Raw genomic sequence first — 23,187 nt, 5'->3', positions numbered from 1 at the left:
CAGAATAACCCAAGGTGAAACAAGATTAACTTTTTTTTTTTATGGAATATATGGCTACCTAAATATTGTGTTGGAATGGCTGGTAGCTACTACAGCATGAGATTTTGAGGGACATGAAGGATGCAATGTTGATGTAGTACAGTAGGAGAAGTTTTGGTGCCAGATCAGACTTGTCTTAAAAGGTCACGTGTTAGCCAAAGCATGCTAATGATGAGGCAGAACTCTGAGGAGAGCAGAAAGCCGAGTGTTCCCATGGCCCAGCCAATCATGCTTCCCAGAGCTCCCTCCCTGCCTCCCAGCCGGTTCCTCTTCCTGCACCCCAACCTGCTCTTCATGCTTCTCCCGTGGATCCTCCCTTAGGTCTCTGCCAAACAATAAAATGTCAGTGCCAAATGTTTCTCTTCCTGTAGTTATGTTTTTCTCAAAGCTTTAATTAACTGTGAGAAGTTCTCTCACTCTTCGTAGCAGTTCTACTGCAGAAACATATTTCATAATTCCCTTTTAATTTTGTGCATAAGGAAAAGATTACAAAGCGCTGAATGGTCTCTGAGGGGCACGCATGAAGGAAGACATCTTATGAAGGCAGGAACAATTGGCTCCTGATCCTTTTTGAATGAAAGAATGAATTTGGGTAGGGCAAGCATATGGGAGTTGAATTTTTTCACTCCCACATGAAGCTTGTACAAGCGAGAAGCTAAAATTGAATGCTTGCTACATTACATGTAATTAGTTTTCATTAGATCTGCCAGAATATTAATACTTTATTTAAAAGGTAATTATAAATCAGTGTTTGTTGCTTTTATCAACCTAATGTGTATCTCTTGAAATGTTTCTGGTTTGGTTTCTTTTCGTTTTAAGGAGGTCAAAGCTTATAGAGAGTAGATGATTGAAGTTTTACTGAGGATATTTATTAATCTTTGACAGGGTGTTGCATTTTTTTGATGAACTAGACACTCAACCAGGGAATGGAAACCCGAGGGGCATGTTTTCTTGCATAGTCATACATTTGGAGTTAATTTTAGCGAAATAAAATAGATTTTAAAACTACCAAGACTTTAGTGGATCGAGGGTGCCATCTCGTGGTTGAACTACATGTCATTGAAAACAGAAAATACCAATTTGAACATTGAGGGAAGTCTGTTGTTTTTATTACTGAAAAATATTAATCATTATCAGATCATCCGTAATGGACTACTTCTTTTATTAGCTCCTATAGAGTAGTTTAGGTGTTCAGACAAATATCCATAGTCTTCAAAAGTTTTTGTGTCAGCTTAAATGTAAATGATTGCAAGTAATTACTAATTTTTCACTTGCTTGGTTTTTTTTTCTGGAATAACGTATACAATATATCACTTTTCACTGGAGAAGACCACTTTTTCAGTAACCTATCTCTTTGCTGATATACTTCCATTATGGAAATGCTGGTTTTCACTTTGTTATTACCTTAACAGATTTAAAAGATGAGGTAATAGATCTTTGTTGATTAAGTAGTAGAGCTGAACAGCTGATTTCCAGGAAAAAGATGGGGTTTACTACTTTCTGGTGTTATTTATTTAACAAAACTGTCTCTATATTTTTTTTTCTTTATACAGATTATTTAAAGAATCTTTTAGAAGAATCTGCAGACTATAGGGATACTCAAGGTAAAGAAATAACGGCTTATGTACCAATGTTTCCAGATTTTAAATGCAAAATACTAAGTCAGTAATAGAACTGTTTTCTATTTAGTTCTAAGTTTCTCAGCAGAGATACTAAAAGATTGCAAGCTTGTGTTTCAAAAAAGTTTAGAGCTAGAAGTCATATCAGCTCACATTTGAGTTGAAACCAGGAGATAAGAGTGAAGTTCCACAGGCAGTTTAAACAGATATTTCAGGCACTGCAATTGAAAGAGACATCCCTTGCATCTGTAAACCTTTAATAGGCAGCCTGCTCTCTCCAGCTATGAGCCTTTCTGGCCTCCTCCTCTCTCTTTGTGCCAGGACAAGCATCCATGTGGCAGAAGTGAGCAAGATCAAGGAGCTGCCATGGGTAATATTTAACCTGAGGAGTTCTCCAATTTGACTTGTCAGAAGCTGCACAAACACAAGTTACTGAAAAAGGTTTGCCTGCATGTGGGAAGAAAGGAGAGCAGAGGAAATGAGAACTAGTTGGTGATGGAGAGAACACCATGCATATCATAGTAGTGCAGGATTAAGGTGGTTTAACTCAAGCATATCAATGCACATTCAGGCTGTTTCCTTCTTTAGAGTGTGCCTCAGCAGTGCAAAAAATGCTCTTAGTCGATGTTCCCATTCCATCTGCATGAGATCGTGTCACATTTGTGCAAGTCCCTTACCTTTAGAAGGCTTGTGCAGATGTAGTTGACTGAACTTCAATAAATTAATACCTTCAATATACTGAGCCAAGTTTGTTTTGTTTGCTGGTACAATACCATCAAATATATGAGTAAATATATTTCTTAGGACATTTAGACATATCTGAGTATGTTGAAGATACAAGCCAAAAATATTTTAATTGATGGCTCTTCAAGAGATAGAAAAATTCAACTTGCACTTCTTATGGCTGTGAACAAAATAATACTTGCGCTGCATATTAAATAGTTGACCACTTGAAAAGAGAGCAACCTAAGTATATACTTCACTTTTTTTCTGGTTTCTCCAGCTTCTCTGGTTTTTGTAGTTATTTCATTCACAGTGTTTTTCTCTCCCTTCTTATAGCAAAGATATAAGCTGAAGCTAAGTTCTAACAACAATTAAGCATTAATTTGCCATTTGATGTGTTTAGTAGTCCATCTTAGAACTTGGGTAAGAAAAGAAAATCTAATCTTTAGTCACCAAGATCTTTCTTGCAATAATTAAGCTTGACTTACTTCTGACTTTGCTTAGTTGTTTAATTCCACTGCGGGGCCTGGGAGTGAAGGGGAGGAGTGGAGAGGGAGATTAGGTTTGGTTGTGATTAGTACTCTTGGAAAAAAGAAACAAATAGCAGAATTCTTCTTGCTGACCTTCATTTGAATACATTACTTCAGCTAAGTGGTATAAGTGGAATGCTCTTCCCTGCCAAAAAGCACTTTGTTTATGGACTTTGACCCTATAGATTATTTTCTGTTGTTGTTTTGATTCATTTAGTCTTGGCTGTATAAATAGTCCTGAGATCCTGGAACTTTCCCTTCAATAGCTATCAAATTTTAGAATTTTCTCTAAAATTCTTCAATCTTTCTTGAAGTCAATTAATATAATTTTAAGGTTTTAATATATATGTAGTAACTAAGAGATGAAGGAAAGTATAACAGAGAGAATCGGATACTCATTCCTATCTTCCTACATTTCCCTTCATCTTCTTTCACGTGGGTGGGAGCTGGGGAGGGTTTTGCCTGAAGCAGTTCCAACATTTCCTAGAAAGAGACCACCAACTACCTTTCAGCAGGCTTGCTTGATACCATGATATCTATATCTAAACTTAAATTTTGATCAAATGCTTGATATGTGCTATGTATTTTAGCTGTTTGACTCTGTGCTTGCACTGCCTTGGTTTGTGACAATCTTTTACAAGAATTCTCCTTCGATTGGCTTTAGAGGAGCTTTTTGTTCATGTCTGTTTAGTTTCTTATATGGCTTCATGACCCTCTGAACCTTTCAGTTCAGAAAGCTCTGTCTTTTCACATACTTCCTTTCCGAATACGAGTCAACAATAAGGGAAGTATATGTATTCTACAGTACTAATGCTCTAATGATTATCTAGGAAAAAACCCAAAGGCCTTGGTTTTTCCTGGTTTGGTAGGCTTCTCTGTGGACTTTTAACCAAATTTATTCCTTTCTTTGAAGTGCTTGACTATAATTCAGTTACTCAGAAGGTGCTAAATGCTTTCAAGACTACATTTCATCAGAACAGTTTTTCTAGCTTTCTGTTAAGTGTCTTTTTTCTGCTTAAGTAAATTGCAGGTTTTTGGATAAGATCCTTGTATGGGATGGATCCTTGGACTGAAGACTCAGAGTGTTCACATAATCATTTTATATAACTGGTTTTTGCATTTATACCTTAGGATATTTTACAGTTGAGTTGCTGGTTATTAAATATCAGTACTTAATACAGTTGCTCATATTCAGTAACTTTTTTTCAGAGATTTATTTTTTTTTTTGGTATTACAAGTTCAAAATTTAGAAATTTGAACTTTACTGCTATTTTGAGAGGCAGCAAAGCTAAAGACAGAAGAAAGAAATGGCAAAGATTTATATAATTTTTCTTAGTAGTCTTCCATGAATGGCAGTGATGGCATTTACGTAAAATGGCAAAAACTTAGTCCTTACAGAGTCTCTGTTAAAATGTTGTTAACTTTTCCATTGTAAGTATAGTAAGTAATTTGTTGTGTGAGAAACTGGAATTTAATTTGGCCTGTGGACTGTTTTGAGTGGCTGTAAGAAATAATTGACACTGTTGGTTGCAGCAATGACTTGCTAGGGCATACTTACTAAACCCTGATCCAAAGACTCTGCGATTTTTGGTAAGTGCTTCTGAATTCAGTGACTACAGTAAGATCCTTCAGTCTTGGAATGATGTAGAAATGCAATGTGGTATCTGTGCTTTACATTATAGCAATGCTAACTAGTCTGCATAACCAAAACATAATTCCTTCATCTTTCAGATGCTTTAGCTGTTGTCATAGAAGTTGCAAACCATGCCAATGACATCATGAAGCAGGGAGTAAGTATTATGCCTTTTGAAGCTGGTTGATTAAAGCTTTCTCTCTCTCTCTCTCTCTCTCTCTCTCTCTCTCTCTCCTTTTCTCTCCTTTTCTCTCCATTTTTTTCCTTAAAAAAAAATAATGAATGCAAGGGCAAGTGCTTACGTTCTGCTTTTTTTCCCTCATAGGATAACTTTCAGAAACTCATGCAGATCCAATACAGTTTAAATGGACACCATGAGATTGTACAGCCAGGAAGAGTAAGTGCCCCACATGGCATTCAGCAGATTGCAATGAGAATGAAGATGATTTGCCAGCAAAGACTGGTGCTGGAATGTACCAAAAAGAAAATTGGTCCATTGCTTCATTATTAGGTTCTAACAGTCAAATGAATACTGCCACTCCATATGTGTGGGATTTTTTTAGACGTTTATCTGACAGAAACTTAGAATTTTTAGAATATGACTCCTTGACAGATCTTGCAGGCAGGTTTTTGCCCTCAAGCTTAACCCTGTATTTCTCATGGTTTCATGTGCAGAATGGAAAACTAATGCAGTCACCCACACTCACTTTTAGAGAAACCTAAGGATAAACAGCTTTTCTCAGAAAGGGAACTCTGAATCCCAAAACTGGTGCAGCACTTCTAGTGTTGTAATCATCATCATAATACTTTTTAAAAAGTCAGCTCATTTACATGGCCCGTTCCCTAAAAAGATACATTTTGCATTTCTTGTTTTAATTTACTAGGTCTTTTTGAAAGAGGGAACACTGATGAAGCTATCACGGAAGGTCATGCAGCCAAGAATGTTTTTTCTGGTAAGATGCTATGTATGTTGCTATGTGCCTTATCCTGGTGTAGTTTTTAGTGATTAAGACATTACACTACAAATATAACTCATAATTATAGGTAGTAGAAAAAATTACTAATTGTTGCTGTTCTATTCAGTCAGCTCTAATGCAGAGATATTATCTGTGGCATATGCACTAATTTTAATGGAAAACCGTTTCTCACTAAAATGTACTATTTTGAACAATGCTCATTTGAAATCTGAGAGTTTTCATGAGAAGACATTATCTGTGGTACTGTGGAAGGTAGCACAGTTACTCCATCCTCTTAGCAGTATCAGATCCTAAAACTTAGAACTCTTGTCGTTGTTACTGCACCCTTCCCTCCCTTCTTTCCTTCCTCCTATCGCCCTCCTCCTCTCTCCTTCCCCCTGCTCGCCCTCCTCTCTCCTTCCCCTTGCAGGAGCCCATGTGTATCCTGAACAGAGCACTGGGTGGAAGTTAAGTACCGGGTTCTCTTCCTGTCTCTGCTACTGCTTTGTTTTGAAACTTCTCTGCATCTCTGAAGTTTCTGTTTCCACTTGAACCTTTTGTTTATCTCTTCTATTTAGACAGTAAAGCAGCTGCTATCCTGTAATTTATGGCATTATTGGTCCACAGTCCTGGCTGAATTCTGTCTTGTAGTTACCCTAACATGAAGAAATACTTCCCTAAGCAGTCCTGGAGTGTGTATTATACCAGTTATAGAAAAACTCTCAAAAATGTGGTGCCATCTCAAGCTTCACAAACCAGATATTGCTAATTTCAGTGTTTCTATCTTGTATTTTCTGTGTTTTGTTTTATCAAGGGGTTTATTTGGTTTGGGGTTTTTCTTAGATAGAAATTGTACAGGGTAGCATTCATACCATTAGACACAGTGATTTTTCCATTTATCATGTTGTGAAAATTTAGTAATCATTTGAACCATTTGGTTATTTTGCAAAGAATCGCATAGCAAAAAACTTATGAGACAATTCAGGTTTTGGTATTTGCTTATGTGTAGTAAATGAAGTTTAGATCCATGTGTTGAACAGCACAGAAGATAAAAGAATCTTAGTTACTGTTCAGTAAGTGCACTGAATGAATCCAAGTCTGGTAGAACAGGAAATAAACAGTAGATGCACTTTAAACTGGTAAATTTCACAGGGTATGGTTAAGTTTGTCCTTATAAATTGCTAATCCATTCTGCTGTTTCCTAGTTTCTGGATTGTTTTGATTTGTTTGAATGGTTAATTCTAATATCCTTTTAAAGTAGTTTGCTATATTATATACCTGTGTAGAAGAAGAAGAAGAAGAAGAAACATTTTTGTCCCTTTTGACAGCCTGTTCTTTGACATCCGTGCACTGTTTACTCATGTGCCAAATGTATATTTATACAAGGAGGATATAAATAGATACCTATTGTTATCTAAATTCATACATGAAAATGTTTATTGGATTCTAAGTGGAATAATAGGAAGTAGAGGATACCCTTCTGGACAGTTATCTCAGTGCTGTAGGAGTTCTGTACTTCCAGTAAAATGCATCTGAAATTATCTGAAATTATGTCTTTTAACTAACTTCAGTCAGTAAAAAGCATTCTGTATTACAGTTCAATGATGCCCTGTTGTACACTACTCCAGTTCAGTCAGGGATGTATAAACTCAACAACATGCTGTCATTGGCTGGAATGAAGGTGAGTCCCTTGTTAAAGTGAGCCTTCCTTTCTCCAAATCTACCTAAACTCAGGCCTTCAAATTTTGAAAATACAACTGTGTTTACTGTTGGCAAGAGATATTAAATACGCTTATATTCCAGAGCAATCCTACAGGCTTAACTTTTTTTGCATAATGTGGCCTGTGGGATTGCTGTCTAGGTTTCCCTAAATATTCTGTTGCCACAGGATCATCCTGACTGCATTTCATCCAGTGTTGTCCTACTCTGGAAAGGTCTGCCAACTTATTTTTTGTATTGTATTTTGTTTAGGCTGCATCACTTTTGCCTTTTAATTTTTATTGCTGACACCCAGAGATTAGGCATCTTTGCCTGATAAGATCCTGGTGGATCAGTTCTCTGTGGTTTATAGAGGTTTGCTAACTGTGAGAGAAGATACGTCTTTTCTTCCTGAGCCCTTGTGAAAAGCATTAAAGTTAAGCCTTGAGCTCCGCTGGGTAATGATAAGGGACGTGCATGCCGTATAATAACTCAGTCACTGACATGGCAGTTAATGGGAACAATAGATCATTGCCTTGGGAATCATTGTCTCCAGTCCTGTCAGAAAAAATCACCAAGTCCAGTTGCAGTGCAGATTTGGCACCCAGGTCCAAGTTTTGCAAGCAGAGCTACAAAACCTCTTTTGCCGGCAGATGTCTTGTGGTGGCTCAGACCCACTCTTGAGTTTTAAGCTCCCTTGTGTTTGAAATTCAGAAGGTAGCTCAGAAGGATCAACAGGGTAGTGCAGCCCTTGCCCACTCTGGGGTACACCAGTGGGCCACACCTCATCCTGCAGCAGCAGCTGTGCCTTTTTTTGTCCAGTTGCAGGAGGTGCTGAGAGGGCAACATGACTGGGCCTGTATGGAAGGTGTTTGACAGCTCTTGAGCTTCATTCCCCTGTACATCTCCAGTGTTTGTATGAGGGCCAGTCAAATAAAAGGATGGGCTGCATGTAATCTTAGTGTAGCTGGGCCCTTTGGAGTGGTGTATGATTTCCTGTTTCTGAGACTGTTCTCTCCAATGTTCCCCTTCTGCAATAAAAATGTAAGAGGTTTTACAGGAATTAAAATTAAAGCAATGACAAAAGTACCGTTTTAGTCTGAATATGAAGTTTTCTCTCTCGACTGAAGGTTAAGAAGCCAACCCAGGAAGCGTATCAAAATGAACTGAACATTGAAAGCGTAGAGAGATCCTTCATTCTTTCAGCGAGGTAAGTCTTTCAAATAAAGTGATTTTAAATTTTTAAAATTTAATTTTAAAATTTATTTATTTAAATTAATTTTTATTTTCTTTAATTTGATTTTTAAATAAAGTGATTTCAAATACAGTGGTTTTAAAACTACACACTTTCAAACAGGCCACACAAGCTTTTTAGAGCTTGTTTTGCACTTAATGTAATGAAAAGTTACTCTTGGCTAGATGATTACAGAACAGAGGGAATCAGTAGATCAGAGTGAATAAAACCATTGTTTGGTTCTTCTTTTTCACCTTAGCTACACCTGCTGAAACTTCAAGTAAACTGAAATACTACCCTGGCACTGCCTTTCCTTGAGAGGATTTCAATTTAATTCATTTTAGGCTTTGTCAGTAGTTTTTTTGTTCTTCTAAAGTTACTGATATGCTCTGTTACCAAATTCTCTTAGTAACAGCAAAAGGATATATGGTCATTAAGCCTAGGGAGCTATGGTCACCTTCATTGAGATGCCTTTAGCAAAGGTCTATTTTTGTGGATTGTTGTTTTTACGGTGCTTGAGTTGAAGTTTTATGTGTTCTGACATCTGTGACAGTGCTGATACCAATGAAGAAAGACATGTTTTCTCTTTTATTTAGCAAAGCTGAGCAAGAGCAGACTGCTGCTTTTTGTGTGACCTTGTAAATACTGACATGAGAATGCACAAAGATAGCAGTATCTGCAGCTGAGGGGTAGACCAAGGTTAACATTGTCAAAGAAGCCAAAGGAAGTAGCTCAATTGTCAGAGCAGTAGGTCGTTATAATAACACACTTGAAGTGGGTAATTTTGTATTTCTTCAGCAAATTTAAATGTGTCTTATAGGTCTTCTGCACACTGGGGAAAAAAAAATGCATTTCACAGTTTAGGGTATGGTTCTGCTCCAATGTAATATGAACAGCTCTGTGCTGCTTAGGTGCCTTGGTGACTGGAGGTCACACAGACACATAAAAGCATTCAGGGGATGGTAGCAGGCAATGAGGATTTCTCTCTGCTTGACTTGAAACACTGTTTCACTTTGAATTCAGTTGTTTTGAAAAATTGTAAAAGAATAATTGGGACTTCTGAAAACGTTGTCATCTTAACATACAAGCTACCTATTTCCCACGAAACAGGATAGACTAGTCTTTTTGGTGAACTGATTAAGTGGTAGATTAAAAGCAACTGCTGGGAAAGATGTGCTGGTCTATAGGGGAAAACCCCTATATATAACATGCTCATCAATTTTGGCATAGTTTGTGATATGCTTTTGTCTTAACTTTGAAACTGCTGGAATTAACCTCATATTACCAACTGAGGCTGCTACAATTTGCTTTTTTGTTTTAGTGTTGTTGATATTGCATCTTTGGGGAGCATTCAGCTCTGTTGCTTTTATACTTGGTGGGAGCCTTGCATATGCGGGAGCCCTAAGTTACACAGCAGGGGCAGACAGAGGTTGCATTTGCGTGGCATGAAGGAGGTGCTAGAGACCCCAGACATAAATGACAGTTTTCAGATTTTTTTCTGTCTGTCAGCAGAACTGGGCCTGTTATGGTATAGGAGGGAAGCAGTTGAAAAACACTACCAGCAACAGGTGCTTGCATATATTTGTCCCAATCAATCATGTTCTTCCTATTGATAAATATTTTAAATGTGAAGAGAATTCATATCTAGTCAACCCAGGCTGCATCTTCCTTTGAATGAGGCCTCATTCTTACAGCTTATCATATAAGTAATATATGAAAAAGCCCCCACCCTAATTTCAAAACTGTTCAAATTAGTCTTAAAGACACTGGAGAAAAATTTCACTTCCATGTTTTTTTTTCAAATAATAAGCATTATGTGAAGTGTACACCAGAGATTCTGAAATGATCCTGGGAGCAGAGACAGGGAGGTGAAAAATTAAGCTGGTGAAAAATTGCTAGTAATAAAAAGAAGGCCAGTTAATAACAAATATGGACTAATGCCTAGACAAGAGTCTTTTGTCACTTCAGGTTTAGTTTTACTGACTGCATTAATATTCTGCTTTATCTAGTCTGGGTTGAGGTTTCGGTTTTGGTTTTCGTGGGATATCGGTAAGAATGTGAATTGTTTTTCATAGTACAATGCAGTATTGTACTAGAAATCTCTTCATCAGAAAAACAAGTTAATGCATCTGCATGATACAGCACTGTACAGAAGTAAAGCTTTGGTCCTGTCAACAACAGCCACACCAGCCTGACGTGGTCTGGCCCCTCAATAAAGGTGATGACGAGTTACTCCAGGCAGATAGAGCTGCATCTCTTCCTATCCTACCTAAGGATGGTCAGGCAAGACTGACTTAGCTGGGAGAGGTACCCTAAGGCTCTGATCCTGGAAACAAGAGAGACATGGTTCCCCAGTGCCCTCCTGGGGCCACTGAGCTATTTAGCTCCAGTGAGCAGCTGGATGTGTGGCCCCAGCACAAGCATTTGCCAGTAGGGGCCATTGCTGGGGTTCTCTGAAATCCATTCGAGGCTTTCTACTCTGATGTTAAATCTTAAATAAAAATAGCGATGTTTAAAAAACCCAAGGAACTCCTGCAATTTTAAGTAAACAAAATCAGTTTTGGAAGGATGCAACAAATACTGGACCTGCAGCAGGGGAAGCAGTAGGGCTGGGCAGCTGTGGGGAAGGGCTGGCGTAACAGCAGAAGAAACTGCTGATTTTGCTGCAGCAAACCATGACATCAATTCCGTTGCCAGTGGCACCACCTTTGCTCTTATGTTCTGAAGGATTGTAAACAATCTTAAAGGCTACCACTAGCAAACCTAGCAAGCACAAGGTTCCTGGTGAAATATTAGGGTGTAAGCCTGTAGCTCATTGTGCAAGCCGCTGCATATGGAGCAGTCCCCACGTGATGGGGGTGGTGGTGGTGTGTAGTCTCCAAAACCTGTGCCAACTTTCAATTTAATTAACTAATGCAGTTACAGGAATCTAATTAAGTGTAAGCAGATTTTGAAAAAGCCAAAGTTGATTAGAGTTATGAATATTACTAGTTAATGCAGACCAGTTGTTCTTTCTGGATGAGGAAGCAAAGGTAAATAGACTGAGCAAAATGTTCCACTCAGAATGCAAGATGTTGGGACAGACACTAATGCATTGCTTTGCCCTTGCATGCTCTCCTTTTGTTCTGATTTTGTTGCAGTGTGCTAGATCTTTTTTTTTTTTTTAGCTGATGCCTCACAAGCTTCCTGTGTGTTTACTTTAGAAGATTTGTCCTCTCTGATTCTGTATAGTACTCAGTTTCATCCCACTCAAAGCCCCCATTCAAAATATTTTCCTTAAAGGTCCAAAGATGATAAAAGCTTCCAAATTCACCTACAAAACCATTAAATAATAATTGGCATCAGACACCTCATTTGTCTAAGTTATTGCTCACCTCTTCCCTAACTTTCCTTTCTATATATTTGTGTTCAATTCCTTGGTTTAAACCAATTAATTTCTTCGATACCAATTAAAAAATGGGGAAGGGAAAAAATGTTGGGAGTGGGTTCTTGTTTAAATTTTAGAAGCCCTTTTTAAGCTGGCATGGCATCTTAAACATTCTGTTTAGCTGTTTCTCTGCTGCAAAACTGCTTCATCCTTCCTCAGAGCCTTCTCTGTGTTGCTGGCACAAGCAGTTGTTTGGCTGTGTGATGAACCAGTCTGTCAACTGATCCAGAGGAAGGGCAGGTTGATGGCTTGTTTTAATATGGATTTGTTTCCCAATCCAGCCTGCTACATATCTCTGTGTGTTCTGGCACAAGTGACAATAAGATCTAGTGGCTGAGAGAAAGGATAGTAGGCTGCCCTTTGCAGCAGGAACAGCACAGATTTATGAAGATGATGTTGTACCCATGGACAGAGGAGGTGCTTTGGCACTGCACATAACCCAGTATAGCTGCAGGGTCCTGCTGCACCAGTACACCTTGTGCTCATTGTGCCATGCCACTTCAGCCTTTCCTTGCACTTGATTAATGATTCACCAGCTGTGGGATAAAGAGATAGACTAAGCTTACCTGTCTCTTTGAGTTAGCTCATCCAATGGAAACATTTTGGGAAAATAAATTATTATTTGAAAGTAGCATGACCTGGTAGAAGCAAATAGGAGCACAAGACAGGAGAAGAGTCACTGTTTTTATCTGACAGAAGCCTGGAGTTTCACAGGGGGTTGGGTATAACAAACTGCATTCTGAGACAGAAGAAACTGGGGAGATAAAAAGCTTGTTGAAATTTCATGTTGCCTTCAAGATGGAAGGCCCATGCCTTTGTTCTGGGAGAATCATTTAAACAAGTATTATTCAGGATATTCAAAGGTCTGGGGAGGAGGGGGAAGTGAGGACAGACAAGTCTTAAAAGAATCAAAGGAATTTTGAAAGGAGGGAAGGGAAGAAGGCAATCCACATGACAACAACAGACAAATCTTTTTTAGTATTAGTCAACATAAATAAATAATACCATGCCAAAATTTAAAAAATAATGCCAGTTACAGTAGGAGTTGTAGATGTTTTATAAACTGAAATTGCGAGAGAGTTACTCCAATGTGCAATAGTGTTAGTGGAATTCTAATCAACACTTGCTTCTTAGAATGTTAATAAATTGCTTTTGTGGGTTTTTACTCCAACAGTTCTGCTACAGAAAGAGATGAGTGGTTAGAAGCTATCTCCAAGTCGATTGAAGAATATACAAAAAAGAGAATCACATTTAATCCGAGCAAAAGTCTTGAAGAGGTATATCCCACCATTATTGTTGGTTTGTTCCCTTTTTGAATATAAGGTTTCCTGACAGGTGCTTAGAGCAACAAGAGGTATTCCATGACAAATAATAAAGCAGGATGGTAAATAATTGAACAGATGGTAGAACAGAATATTTCATAGTGTTATCTGCTTCATAAATTTAAAATTACTTTCTTTAAAAAAGCCAAATCAGCTCTCGCAGTTCTCTCTGTAGCCTCATGCACAGAAAGATGAAATCAAAAGCTTTTAAAATAAAGCATCTATTGATCCAAGTAGGCTAAAGCTTAAAAATCATTAAATGCATCTCTTTTGTCAGACTTGCATTATAATGGTCACTGATGAAATAGCAAGTAACATTTAAGACCATGACAATTTATCAGAGAAGGCTTTCCAACACCATTAGTATTATCCTGTAATCACTGATGAATATTATAGTGTTACTCCTCACTGAATGTAACGGTATTGTGCCTATGTTCTCTCAGGCAGATCCAGAGAAACAGGAAGAAGATAGTCCTCTGGGATCAAAGGCTCCCATCTGGATCCCTGACACGAGGGCCACGATGTGCATGATCTGTACGAGTGAATTCACGCTGACATGGAGAAGGCACCACTGCAGGGCGTGCGGGAAGGTTGGGTCATTTTGTGGTTACCTTTTCAGTTGGTCATTCAAGTTCCTTGTGTGACATTCAGGTGGAGCCTCAGCACCCTAGCTAGTCTTCTAAGCAACCCTGTACTATGACACAATTATGTGGGTTAGAACCAACATGTTTGGGTTGGTGATCTGGGGGCTGGGGTTTGGGTTTTTTGGATAGGTGTTATGACAGACCAGTATTCAGTCTTCAACATGCTACGTGTTAGTTATTTTGCATTCTGGAGTGCTATTTATGGTTACTTTGCAATTACATAATACCCACGAATGTTAGCTGAAATGAAGAAGTATCTCCCTCGCTAATTTTCGTAAGATAAATAATGATTTTTGATTTTAAGTTAGTACCAGCCTTCTTTTACATTTTACACTTATGAAAGCTATATATAATAAACTTTATCTTTCTTGTTTTAATCCAGTGGGAATACAAAATCAGAATGCAATGCAGTTGAGAAATGTGTTGTAAAAAAATAATCAAGAGAGCAATAGCTTTTTAGCTATTTCAAAAAATTTATGATTGAAACAGTTCAGTAACACAGTAGGCTTGTTCTGATTTTAATGGATTATTAACATGGTTTATTGACTCCTAATTCACTGATTTTTTTTAATGTTTAAATTTTTATCCTTTAATGGAGGAAAGGATAGCATGTTAAGCATAAAGATATGGGAAAAAGCCAAGATCTTAAAACATTTGCTCAGTAAAATAGTGCCTATTTCAGGTTTTTATGGCCCTAAAAGTGCTGAAGTGAATGTCTTTGGGTATTTGGTGATTTAGGTGCACATCATGTACAATAATGCTTTTACCTGTTTCTATCTGTTTCCAGATTGTCTGTCAAGCTTGTTCATCAAACAAACATGGCTTAGACTATATGAAAAACCAGCCAGCTAGAGTATGTGATCATTGCTTCAGGGAGCTACAAAAGCAAGGTAAATAAAACCTTCACAAACTGTCTGTCTTACTTTTGTGGCCTTTATAACATGGTATGTATGTGCCTTATCTTCACTGCTGGGTTCAGGCACTTAATTCTGCTTATGCCTGAAAAACGATAGGCACCTGAGATTCTAAGCCAAACAAGCTTCTGTGGAGAAAGCTAGGAAATGAATTTGCCTTTACCCTGTGCTAATGACATGTAGCTTATGCTGCTTTCCTTTTGAGATAAGTGTTACATTGCTTTTCATTAATCACAGGCTACAAGTGTACATTAGAGTCCTTGCAGTTTATCCTGCCCTCCCAGGGTGTTCATGTGTATGGTTACACTCTGTAACTTGTATGTCTGTAAACTTCATTTTTGCCAGCTAAGCTGCTGAGATGGCTAAAGTTCTGGGGCTCTGTAGAGACATAGGCCTTATTCTTTCTGAAGCTGAGTCTCTTCAGGTCTATAAACTGGCCTCAAGCCTCAGCTCAGATGGAATTCAAGGATTTGGCACATCTGTACCTCAGTTCTGAAAGAAAACTAACCTTTGCCTACTAAACACTGGCAATATGGAATTCAACATAAAACAGCTAGAGCAGTTTTCATTGAAATGCTTTCGGAGAATGTGGTGCCCAGTGCAAAGCAATGGCTGGATAGCCTAATGGTAATAACATTTGCTTAGAGAGGACGTCCAGGGTCAGTGTCCTCATCCTGAGAAAACTCTAGTACATCTCTTTGAAGAAGCTTCATATCATTCTGCAGAAACAAGTGGAAAATCAATGGAAGAACCTCCCAGTGAGGTAGGAATCGAGTCCCATCTCACAAAACCTGCTGTGAATTAAGTTGAAATACTCGAGTATAAAGTACACAAATGAGCTGTAAACAGACTGAAAGAGTTTTCTGCCCTTGCGACAGAAGCTCCTGTGCGACACAAGCTCTCTAGGGTATTGGGAAATCTGTGGTGCCCAGTGAAATAATAAAGCTATGGATCCCAACACACTGGGGGTGACATTTCTCATGGGGGTGCAGAAGGCAGCATGGATAACCCTGGAAATGACAGTGGGAGCCTGCGGTGATGGAAGGCCAGTGGCTAAACCACCTGCAGATGCCTGCGCTGGGCACTAGAGGCTGCTGTGCTGCAGGCAATTGCAGCTGTCTGAAGCTGGGAAAAGGGCTGGGGAGCAGGTGCTGTACAGCTGGCCATCACATTGCTCTCCTGCTCTTCTCATTATTTCAGAGCCTTACCAAGTTCAGGGCCAACTGTAGAAGTAGATTTTATGAAACCACTCATTGCAAGTGTGGCTGTAAAAAAAGTGGCAGGTGTTGCTAGAAAAAGGGGTTTTGAAGATGTGAAGTGTTGCAGAATCTTCCAAGAGAGATGAAGTAACTGCCTGTGGCAGTGAAGAAAGCACATGCTGGGAGATGGGAATGTCCAGAAGTGTGTGTGTGTGCTGGAAGAGGAGCATCCCTATTGAATAAAGTTGAGAAGTTTACAGATGTAGAGAATGGAAAGAGAGATAAAGTACAGACAACATAGAGGACAGCTGTAAAAATTTGCTGTGATTTTTAAGACTGAATTATCACCCTCTTTATGAGAAAAGGCAGTTCAATACCCAGAAAACAGACTGTGAAAACAAGCAAGACCAAATTGTTTAATTTTAAACTTCTTGTGGGTTTTTTTAGTATGATTGTGATTTGGGGGATTCTAACTCATGGTGTTGATGATAACACCGAAAAGTTAATTCAGTGCTGAATTTAACGTGATTAGGTGTTACTATTGTAATGCTGTAATCTGAATAAAAATGCCAGTTGTTTTTAAGAAGAAAAATCCAAGAATGAATTGCCTGTGTTTAATCATCTGTGGCATGAAATCAATATATTCATCCTGTGCATTTTAGATAATCAGTGCACTCCTAAGAGTGGATCCCCAATCAACCATAAATCTCCATCAAGTGCCTTGTCTACAGTATTACAAAGTATTCCCTCTGGAAGAAAGCAGAAAAAAATTCCAGCAGCCCTCAAAGAAGTAAGTGTTTTATTGGTCAAAAGTGGTGTCTTGTTGCTATTATATCATCAATATTACGAGTAGGAAAAAAAATCCTTATTTTAACCATCTTATCTAGAATAAAAAAATCAAAATTTTTGATTTAGGTAAGATGGTTAAAATAAGGATTTTTTTTTTTATGTGTCTTTGAGGTTTGGGCCTTAGTTTTAAATAGGCAGGGACATGAACCATGAAGCACTGTGTGAACTGCATAAACACCTGTGAGACTGCGATTCAGAGCTATAGTTAAAATTGTAATTTCTTTCTCGCTTCCCTGTTTCCCTGAAGTGTGATTTATCACAATCAACTGTCAATGACAAGACTCTTACACCAACTCAGCCCTTGGTTTATGATTAGGAAAGGTAGAGTGAATCCCGACTTACTGTAAGTCTTGGGAATGGGAGCAAGTGATTTTTCAGCAGGTTTGCTGATGACACCAAGCTGTGTGTTGCAGTCCACACACCAGAGGGAAGGGATGCCATCCAGAGGGACCTGGATAGGCATGAGAGATGGGTCTATGTGAACCTCACAAAATTCAACAAGGCCAAGCACAAGGTCCTGCATGTTTGTCAGGGAAATCCCAAGCATAAATACAGGCTGAGTGGAGAATGGAGTGATACCAGCCCTGGGGAGAAACAGCTGGGGCTATTTGTAGACAAAAAGATAAACGTAAATTGGCAATGTGCACTTGCAGCCCAGAAAACCACCTGTGTCCTGGGCTGCATCCAAAGCCGCATGGCCAGCAGGGTGAGGGAGGGGATTCTGCCTCTCTGCTCTGCTCTGGTGAGACCCACCTGCAGTACAACTCTGGGGTCCTCAACATAATAAGGACATGGACCTGCTGGAATGACTCTAGAGGAGGGCTACTAAGTTGAGGGTGGGCTGGAACACCTCTCCTAATAGGCTGAGAGACTTGGAATTGTTCAGTCTGGAGAAGAGAAAGCTCCAAGGGGATTTTGAAGCAGCCTTCCAGTACCAGAAAAGGGACCTACAAGAAAGCTGGAGAGGGACTTTTTACCAGGGCATGTAGTGATAGGACAAGGGGCACCCTTCGTAAGTTGAGGGAGGGTAGGTTTAAATTAGATACCTGGAAGAATTTCTTTATTTATAAGGGTGATGAGGAACTGGAACAGGTTACCCAAAGAGGTTGTGGACTCTCCATCCCTGGAAGTGTTTAAGATCAGACTAGATGGGGCTTTGAGCCATCAAAGCCCATCACCATGGGAAGGTGTCCCTGCCCATGACAGTGGAGTTGGAATGAGATGATCTTTAAGGTCCCTTCCAAGCCAAACAACTCTGTGATTCAATGGTTCTTCTTATATAGGCATGTGTGTTCTCTAGCTGTATGTTTTCCTCATTGTTTCATCTCTCTCTTGTTGGGCTGCATCCAACTTAAATTCCAACTTTCATTTACTGGAAACCTCTCTTCCAGACCAGATAGATGGTAGCAGGTAAAATAATTTGTCTTTCATCTGAGCTAGTTAGCAATGTTAACCTGAGATCAGGTAAGAATTTCAGTCTCTGGCAGGAAGGGCTCTGGAAATCTGTAAAAAAAAAGAAAAAAAAACTGTACTGTGAAATCTTATTATTTGTTGATTCATTTTGTTTTTCCTCTTCAGGTTTCAGCAAATACAGAAGACTCTACAATGAGTGGCTACCTACACAGATCTAAGGGCAGTAAGAAACCATGGAAACACCTGTGGTTTGTTATAAAAAATAAGGTGCTATACACATATGCTGCTAGTGAGGTAAGAGGCCACACATTAGAAATTAAATATCCAGTGATAATACTGTCTTTGTAACAAAGTTGTTTATTCTTATGATCTAGAAAAAAAGCTATAAAATTAGATCACCTTACAGGATTTTATCTGATTGTGATGCAGTACTTTGAAAAGGCCCAGTGAGCTCGATACCATAAAACACTAATATAGCTACGCTGTTTCTGATTCTAGATCTAGCTTTCAGTACCTCTGCACTGCACACCACTGCTCAGTTGTAGGTATGTTCTGAGTCAGCTGAATACATGGGGGATCTGTTTGCATGCATCACAGTGTACTAGTGGCAAAGGCAACATTATAAATGCATCTTGAACTATCTTGATCTGCAGTCCCATAAGGTATTTTGAATGCTTGCAAAAGGAGTACACTAAATCTCTTTACTTCTCCTCGAAGTGTTTTCTTCAGCCTGGAGTTGTTATTTGATATAAAAGAAATGCATTTTATGTAATGGTATTTGCTTTTTTATTTAGAACGTGTAGTCCTATTGCAGTGTGGAATAATCTCTAACATATACATATATATATATTTGTATATATGATATATATATGTGGTATCCCAACATGTGCTGAGGATGTAGTTTTATTGCATCTTAGAATGTTCTTAGAATGTTTTGTGACATATATGGATGTATTAATCTTGGGCTTCAGGTTTATATTGTTTGTTTTAGTTTACTCCTAGCTTTCAAGAGCAAAGTATCCAAAGCATCTGTTTTAGGGTATTGCTATCCCTCACTTTCTTTCAAAATGTAAGGCCCAACCTATCCTGGCCATGTAAAAAATTATCCTTCTTCAGTCCACACCACCCCCACTCTAGTTATTTCCTGGTTTGTGCTCAGATTCGTTCCTGGGTTGTTCCTGCCAACCTTTATTTTAGAATTTCTGAATTATGTTCAAAACCTGTGATGTTATTTCCACTAAAGCACTGGCAATACTAAAAAACCCCCAACCCGAGTAGTTCTAAAAATAGCTTAAATAATTATGTAGAAAACAATTACTTTTACATTAATTAGAAAATCATTTCAGAGCATTGTGTCTCTTCTGGCCTTTGCAAAGGAAACTTTGGCAGAGGTAAAAAAAGACCAAAGTTTGTGACAATCACCTTAAATTTTCTTTTGCTTTGCTTTCTCTGAGATATCAACCTTACAGAGTAGCTTCAGTTTGCAGTTCACAATCACAAAATTAATTCTTTCCTATTTTCTTAAACTGAGGAATATCTGTCCTTAGTTTTCATCTTGGTGAGCCATTGCAGGGGACATTGTTTAGAGAGTATAAAGGGAAGGTGCAGTGTTGCTTTGGCCACTTAGGCTACTTATATTTGTTCCAAGTGATAGAAAGATCAATGGTAAAGAAATCACCTGTTAGTGGTATCATGACCTGAGACAGTAAAACAGATTGCTCAGCCTTACATGACTCTTTTCCAATATCAAGAAATGCTGCTGTCACAGGACAATTTTTTTTCACTGTAGAGGCAGTTACCAAAGTCTTCACCTGATATGTCAGTGTTTATGTAAATCTGGGGAGGTCTTAGCTATTTTTTTTCCTTCTGTTCATAAGCATTGCAGGACCTTGCCTAGTTACAAAACATTGTTTTGGAATTTGCACAGGATAAAAATACTTTTTTTTTTTCTTTTCAAAAATGCTGTGTATTGTGTTCATTAATAAAAAGACAAAAATATATTTTTTAAAAAAAGTAACTGAGCTAAATGACGAAGGGTCTTTTCTAGTCAACTGTTTATGAACACTCAGCAACCTTGTTTTCCCCTATTGTGTTAATTTCCAGCAAAAGAAAGTGAGATAAGTTTAGCCATTTGAAGATTTGGAAATTACTTCAGTACTTGAGAACACAGGTTGCCTCTGTAGCTCCTCCCTTTAGCATACTCTGTGCAGTTAATAGCATCCCACTTCATTTCTGAGCTTGCTGGATACAGCACTGGGCTTGATGGGCCTCTGGGCTGCTGCCAGGTGGTGGCTGATCTGTTGATACAAGAAGTCCTTGCCAGGCAGAATGATGAGACCATGCAGTGAAAGCCAAGGTAGATGCTATCAGGGAAATGAAAAGAGGATCAGTGATGTTGAGATCTGCAAGGTTTTATTTCCTGCCCCCTGGCTCATGCATGGTGGATATGAAAAGTGGCCTTCTGTGCGTGCCATTTATCACAATTTGTTGTATTGTCTGCTGCAGTGGTATGGTGTATGAAGTATAAATGCATGCCTTAGAATGTCACTTACAAGCTCTAATTTTGGGTTTTTTTCCTTTTTTTCTCTGTTACATAGGATGTGGCAGCATTAGAGAGCCAGCCTTTACTTGGATTCACAGTCAGTGAAGTAAAAGGTGAAAACTCAGAGTCTAGAGTGTTCCATTTACTGCACAAAAACACTTTATTTTACATATTCAAGGCAGATGATCCCCACTCAGCTCAAAAGTAAGAAACTGTTTAAATTCATTTCTGTTACATATTTCTAGAAAATTTGGAAATGGTGAATATTAATATTTACACATTAAGCATATGTATAAAAGATCCATATTATATCATAAGAAAATGAAAGTTTTAAATTATTTAAACACAAGGTTCTGGTTCCATTAGGGCTTCTAAAAATTAAGGAAACACTCACCTCTGCAAAGGACTGAATGTAGAATGAGAAAGTCAAAGATAAAATAAGAAATATTTCCTTGCCTGTTCCTCTCACCCTGGTCTACTCAAGTGAAAATTGAATGTTACCTTTGGAGAAATCCAGAAAATGTTTTTAAGAATTAACTGATATGCTCCTTTTTTAATTTCACCTGCTCATATTAGTTACTTTTAATCAATATACAGTAGTGAAAAATAAAGCAAGCACTAAAACTGGGGGGCCAAGGTTTGAAGTGTTGTGAGCTGATGCCCATGAGCACCTAGGCATGCACTCAGACCAAAAGCTTGCATTCAAAGAACATTCACACAAGCTGTTTTGTTTCAAGCCCTGTCTGAATTTGGAGTCATATTTATCAAGCTATGTATTGTATAGATGTGTCAGTTTTGTATAGAATAACCTGGAAGTTTGGTCATTAATCAGTAGAAAACATTCGCTACATGATTCATAAAGTAAACTAGAAATGAGCATAGAAGGAATATATGTGAGCTGTCTTTCTTATACGCCTGTCTTATCTGACTGGTTTCACTGCAGTTTTCCCAAATGAACTTTACATTATTAAGTAGATTCAATGCATTTACAGGTCCATTATTGCTACTTAAACATTCAAATGGCTGCAGGTTTAGTTTTCTGCAAATAGGAACAGAAAGTTACTATACTATACTATACTATACTATACTATACTATACACAAAATATCCAGTACAACAGGAAATTTTGAACAGCTGAGGGCCTGCTTAATGATATTTCTCTACAGAAAAAAATCTGGAAGTCTTCATTTGATTTTTGGGAGTATTTTGTGCAAATGTGCATAGAAGTTTCTTTGTTAATTAAGATACTATCCTGTTGTTCTCCTTGTGTCCTTATTTTTACTATATAAAACAAACTAAAAAAACCCCAGGCATTTAATAGGTTTATTTTTCTACCCAGACAATGGCTCTTCTCATCAGAATAAAACTTGAAATTGTTTTTTATTGTGGTTAGGAATAACATTAAGTACTTTGAATTTCAAGCTTTCTCCAAGTATTTAATATCCTTAGAGATTTATGCAGAACCTTCAGAATAAATACAGCTTTTACAGCCTTAAAAGGAAAAACAAAAACATGCTGTTGGCCTGTTTGCATCAGTGGACACTATTTTTTCCTGACAGGACCAAAGAAATATCTGGTATATTTGTCTAAGTGCAGTAATAAATTTTAACAGATGGTTACTTTTCAATGTGGTTTTAAATTCTAGTGCTATGTTCAATGCTTAAGCTGCTTATGAATTTTTTTTTTTGCAGGTATATTCCACTTTAGTTGTTTTTAATGTATACACGGCACTGAAAAATACTAAAAATATTATTAAAACGTAAGGTAGATGTTTGAGTTGTGTGTGCAGACATGCATGAGCACTAATACATGATTAATATGTTCATGCCAAAAGCTTGAATTCAAAGAACATGCACACAGTTACAAAAATTAAATGCTCAGGGCAAGGAAGAGCCAACATCTGTAACTAATGTTTAGATACCCTGTGAATACCAAACCAGTTTGAATTTCCATGATGAAGATAATTACAGTCTTTGTCTCATTCAGTTCTTCCAAGATTTCCACTCAGGAAAAAATTTCATATTTTTTGGGCCTCTTACCTTTACAGTTCAGCACTCACTCAGAAAACAGAATTATTTGTTCTGTAGCATTGGAGTGCTTCAGGAACATTAATTTTTGCGTCCTTGAGAAGCTGAGGATGTTTATTACCCTCCTAACCAAGTAGGAAAAGAAAACACAGCTATAGGGAGTAAAAGTGTCTGAGTATTAACTTTGAATTTTCAGTCTGAGAAACCTTGGATCAGCTGTTTGGGACTTCCCCCTGTGCCCTCTTTGCCCTTCCCTAACTTTCCATATGGCATGTGACTCCCTCCCTCAGCCCCACCAGTCCTGGCTTTTACCTGCTGCAGAAGCAGAGAGCATGGGTTGTGCAGATGGCTGTCTCAGTTCCAGCAGTGTTCTGATTTCTCCCAGATCATGTTTGCAGTGAAAAAGAAAAGGGGGTATT

General features: G+C 38.2%; 1 protein-coding gene across 1 annotated transcript in view; it reads left to right on the top strand.

Annotated features, from left to right (window-relative positions):
- FGD6 (FYVE, RhoGEF and PH domain containing 6) overlaps positions 1-23,187 on the top strand; it is a 74,414-nt gene that overhangs the window by 47,836 nt on the left and 3,391 nt on the right. The window contains exons 9-20 of the mRNA XM_066183395.1: positions 1,593-1,643; positions 4,643-4,701; positions 4,870-4,941; positions 5,429-5,497; positions 7,098-7,181; positions 8,329-8,408; positions 13,034-13,136; positions 13,625-13,771; positions 14,613-14,715; positions 16,601-16,728; positions 18,366-18,494; positions 20,798-20,946. Coding sequence (XP_066039492.1) covers positions 1,593-1,643; positions 4,643-4,701; positions 4,870-4,941; positions 5,429-5,497; positions 7,098-7,181; positions 8,329-8,408; positions 13,034-13,136; positions 13,625-13,771; positions 14,613-14,715; positions 16,601-16,728; positions 18,366-18,494; positions 20,798-20,946 — 1,174 coding nt within the window. The remainder of the gene's footprint in view (positions 1-1,592; positions 1,644-4,642; positions 4,702-4,869; positions 4,942-5,428; positions 5,498-7,097; positions 7,182-8,328; positions 8,409-13,033; positions 13,137-13,624; positions 13,772-14,612; positions 14,716-16,600; positions 16,729-18,365; positions 18,495-20,797; positions 20,947-23,187) is intronic.

Source organism: Chamaea fasciata, unplaced genomic scaffold, assembly GCF_029207755.1.
Source record: "Chamaea fasciata isolate MVZ Bird 193981 ecotype frontalis unplaced genomic scaffold, bChaFas1.0.hap1 SCAF_5, whole genome shotgun sequence".
NCBI classification, from domain to species: domain Eukaryota; kingdom Metazoa; phylum Chordata; class Aves; order Passeriformes; family Sylviidae; genus Chamaea; species Chamaea fasciata.
Note: the sequence above shows the minus strand (reverse complement) of the source record. Positions and strands in the feature narration are given on the sequence as shown.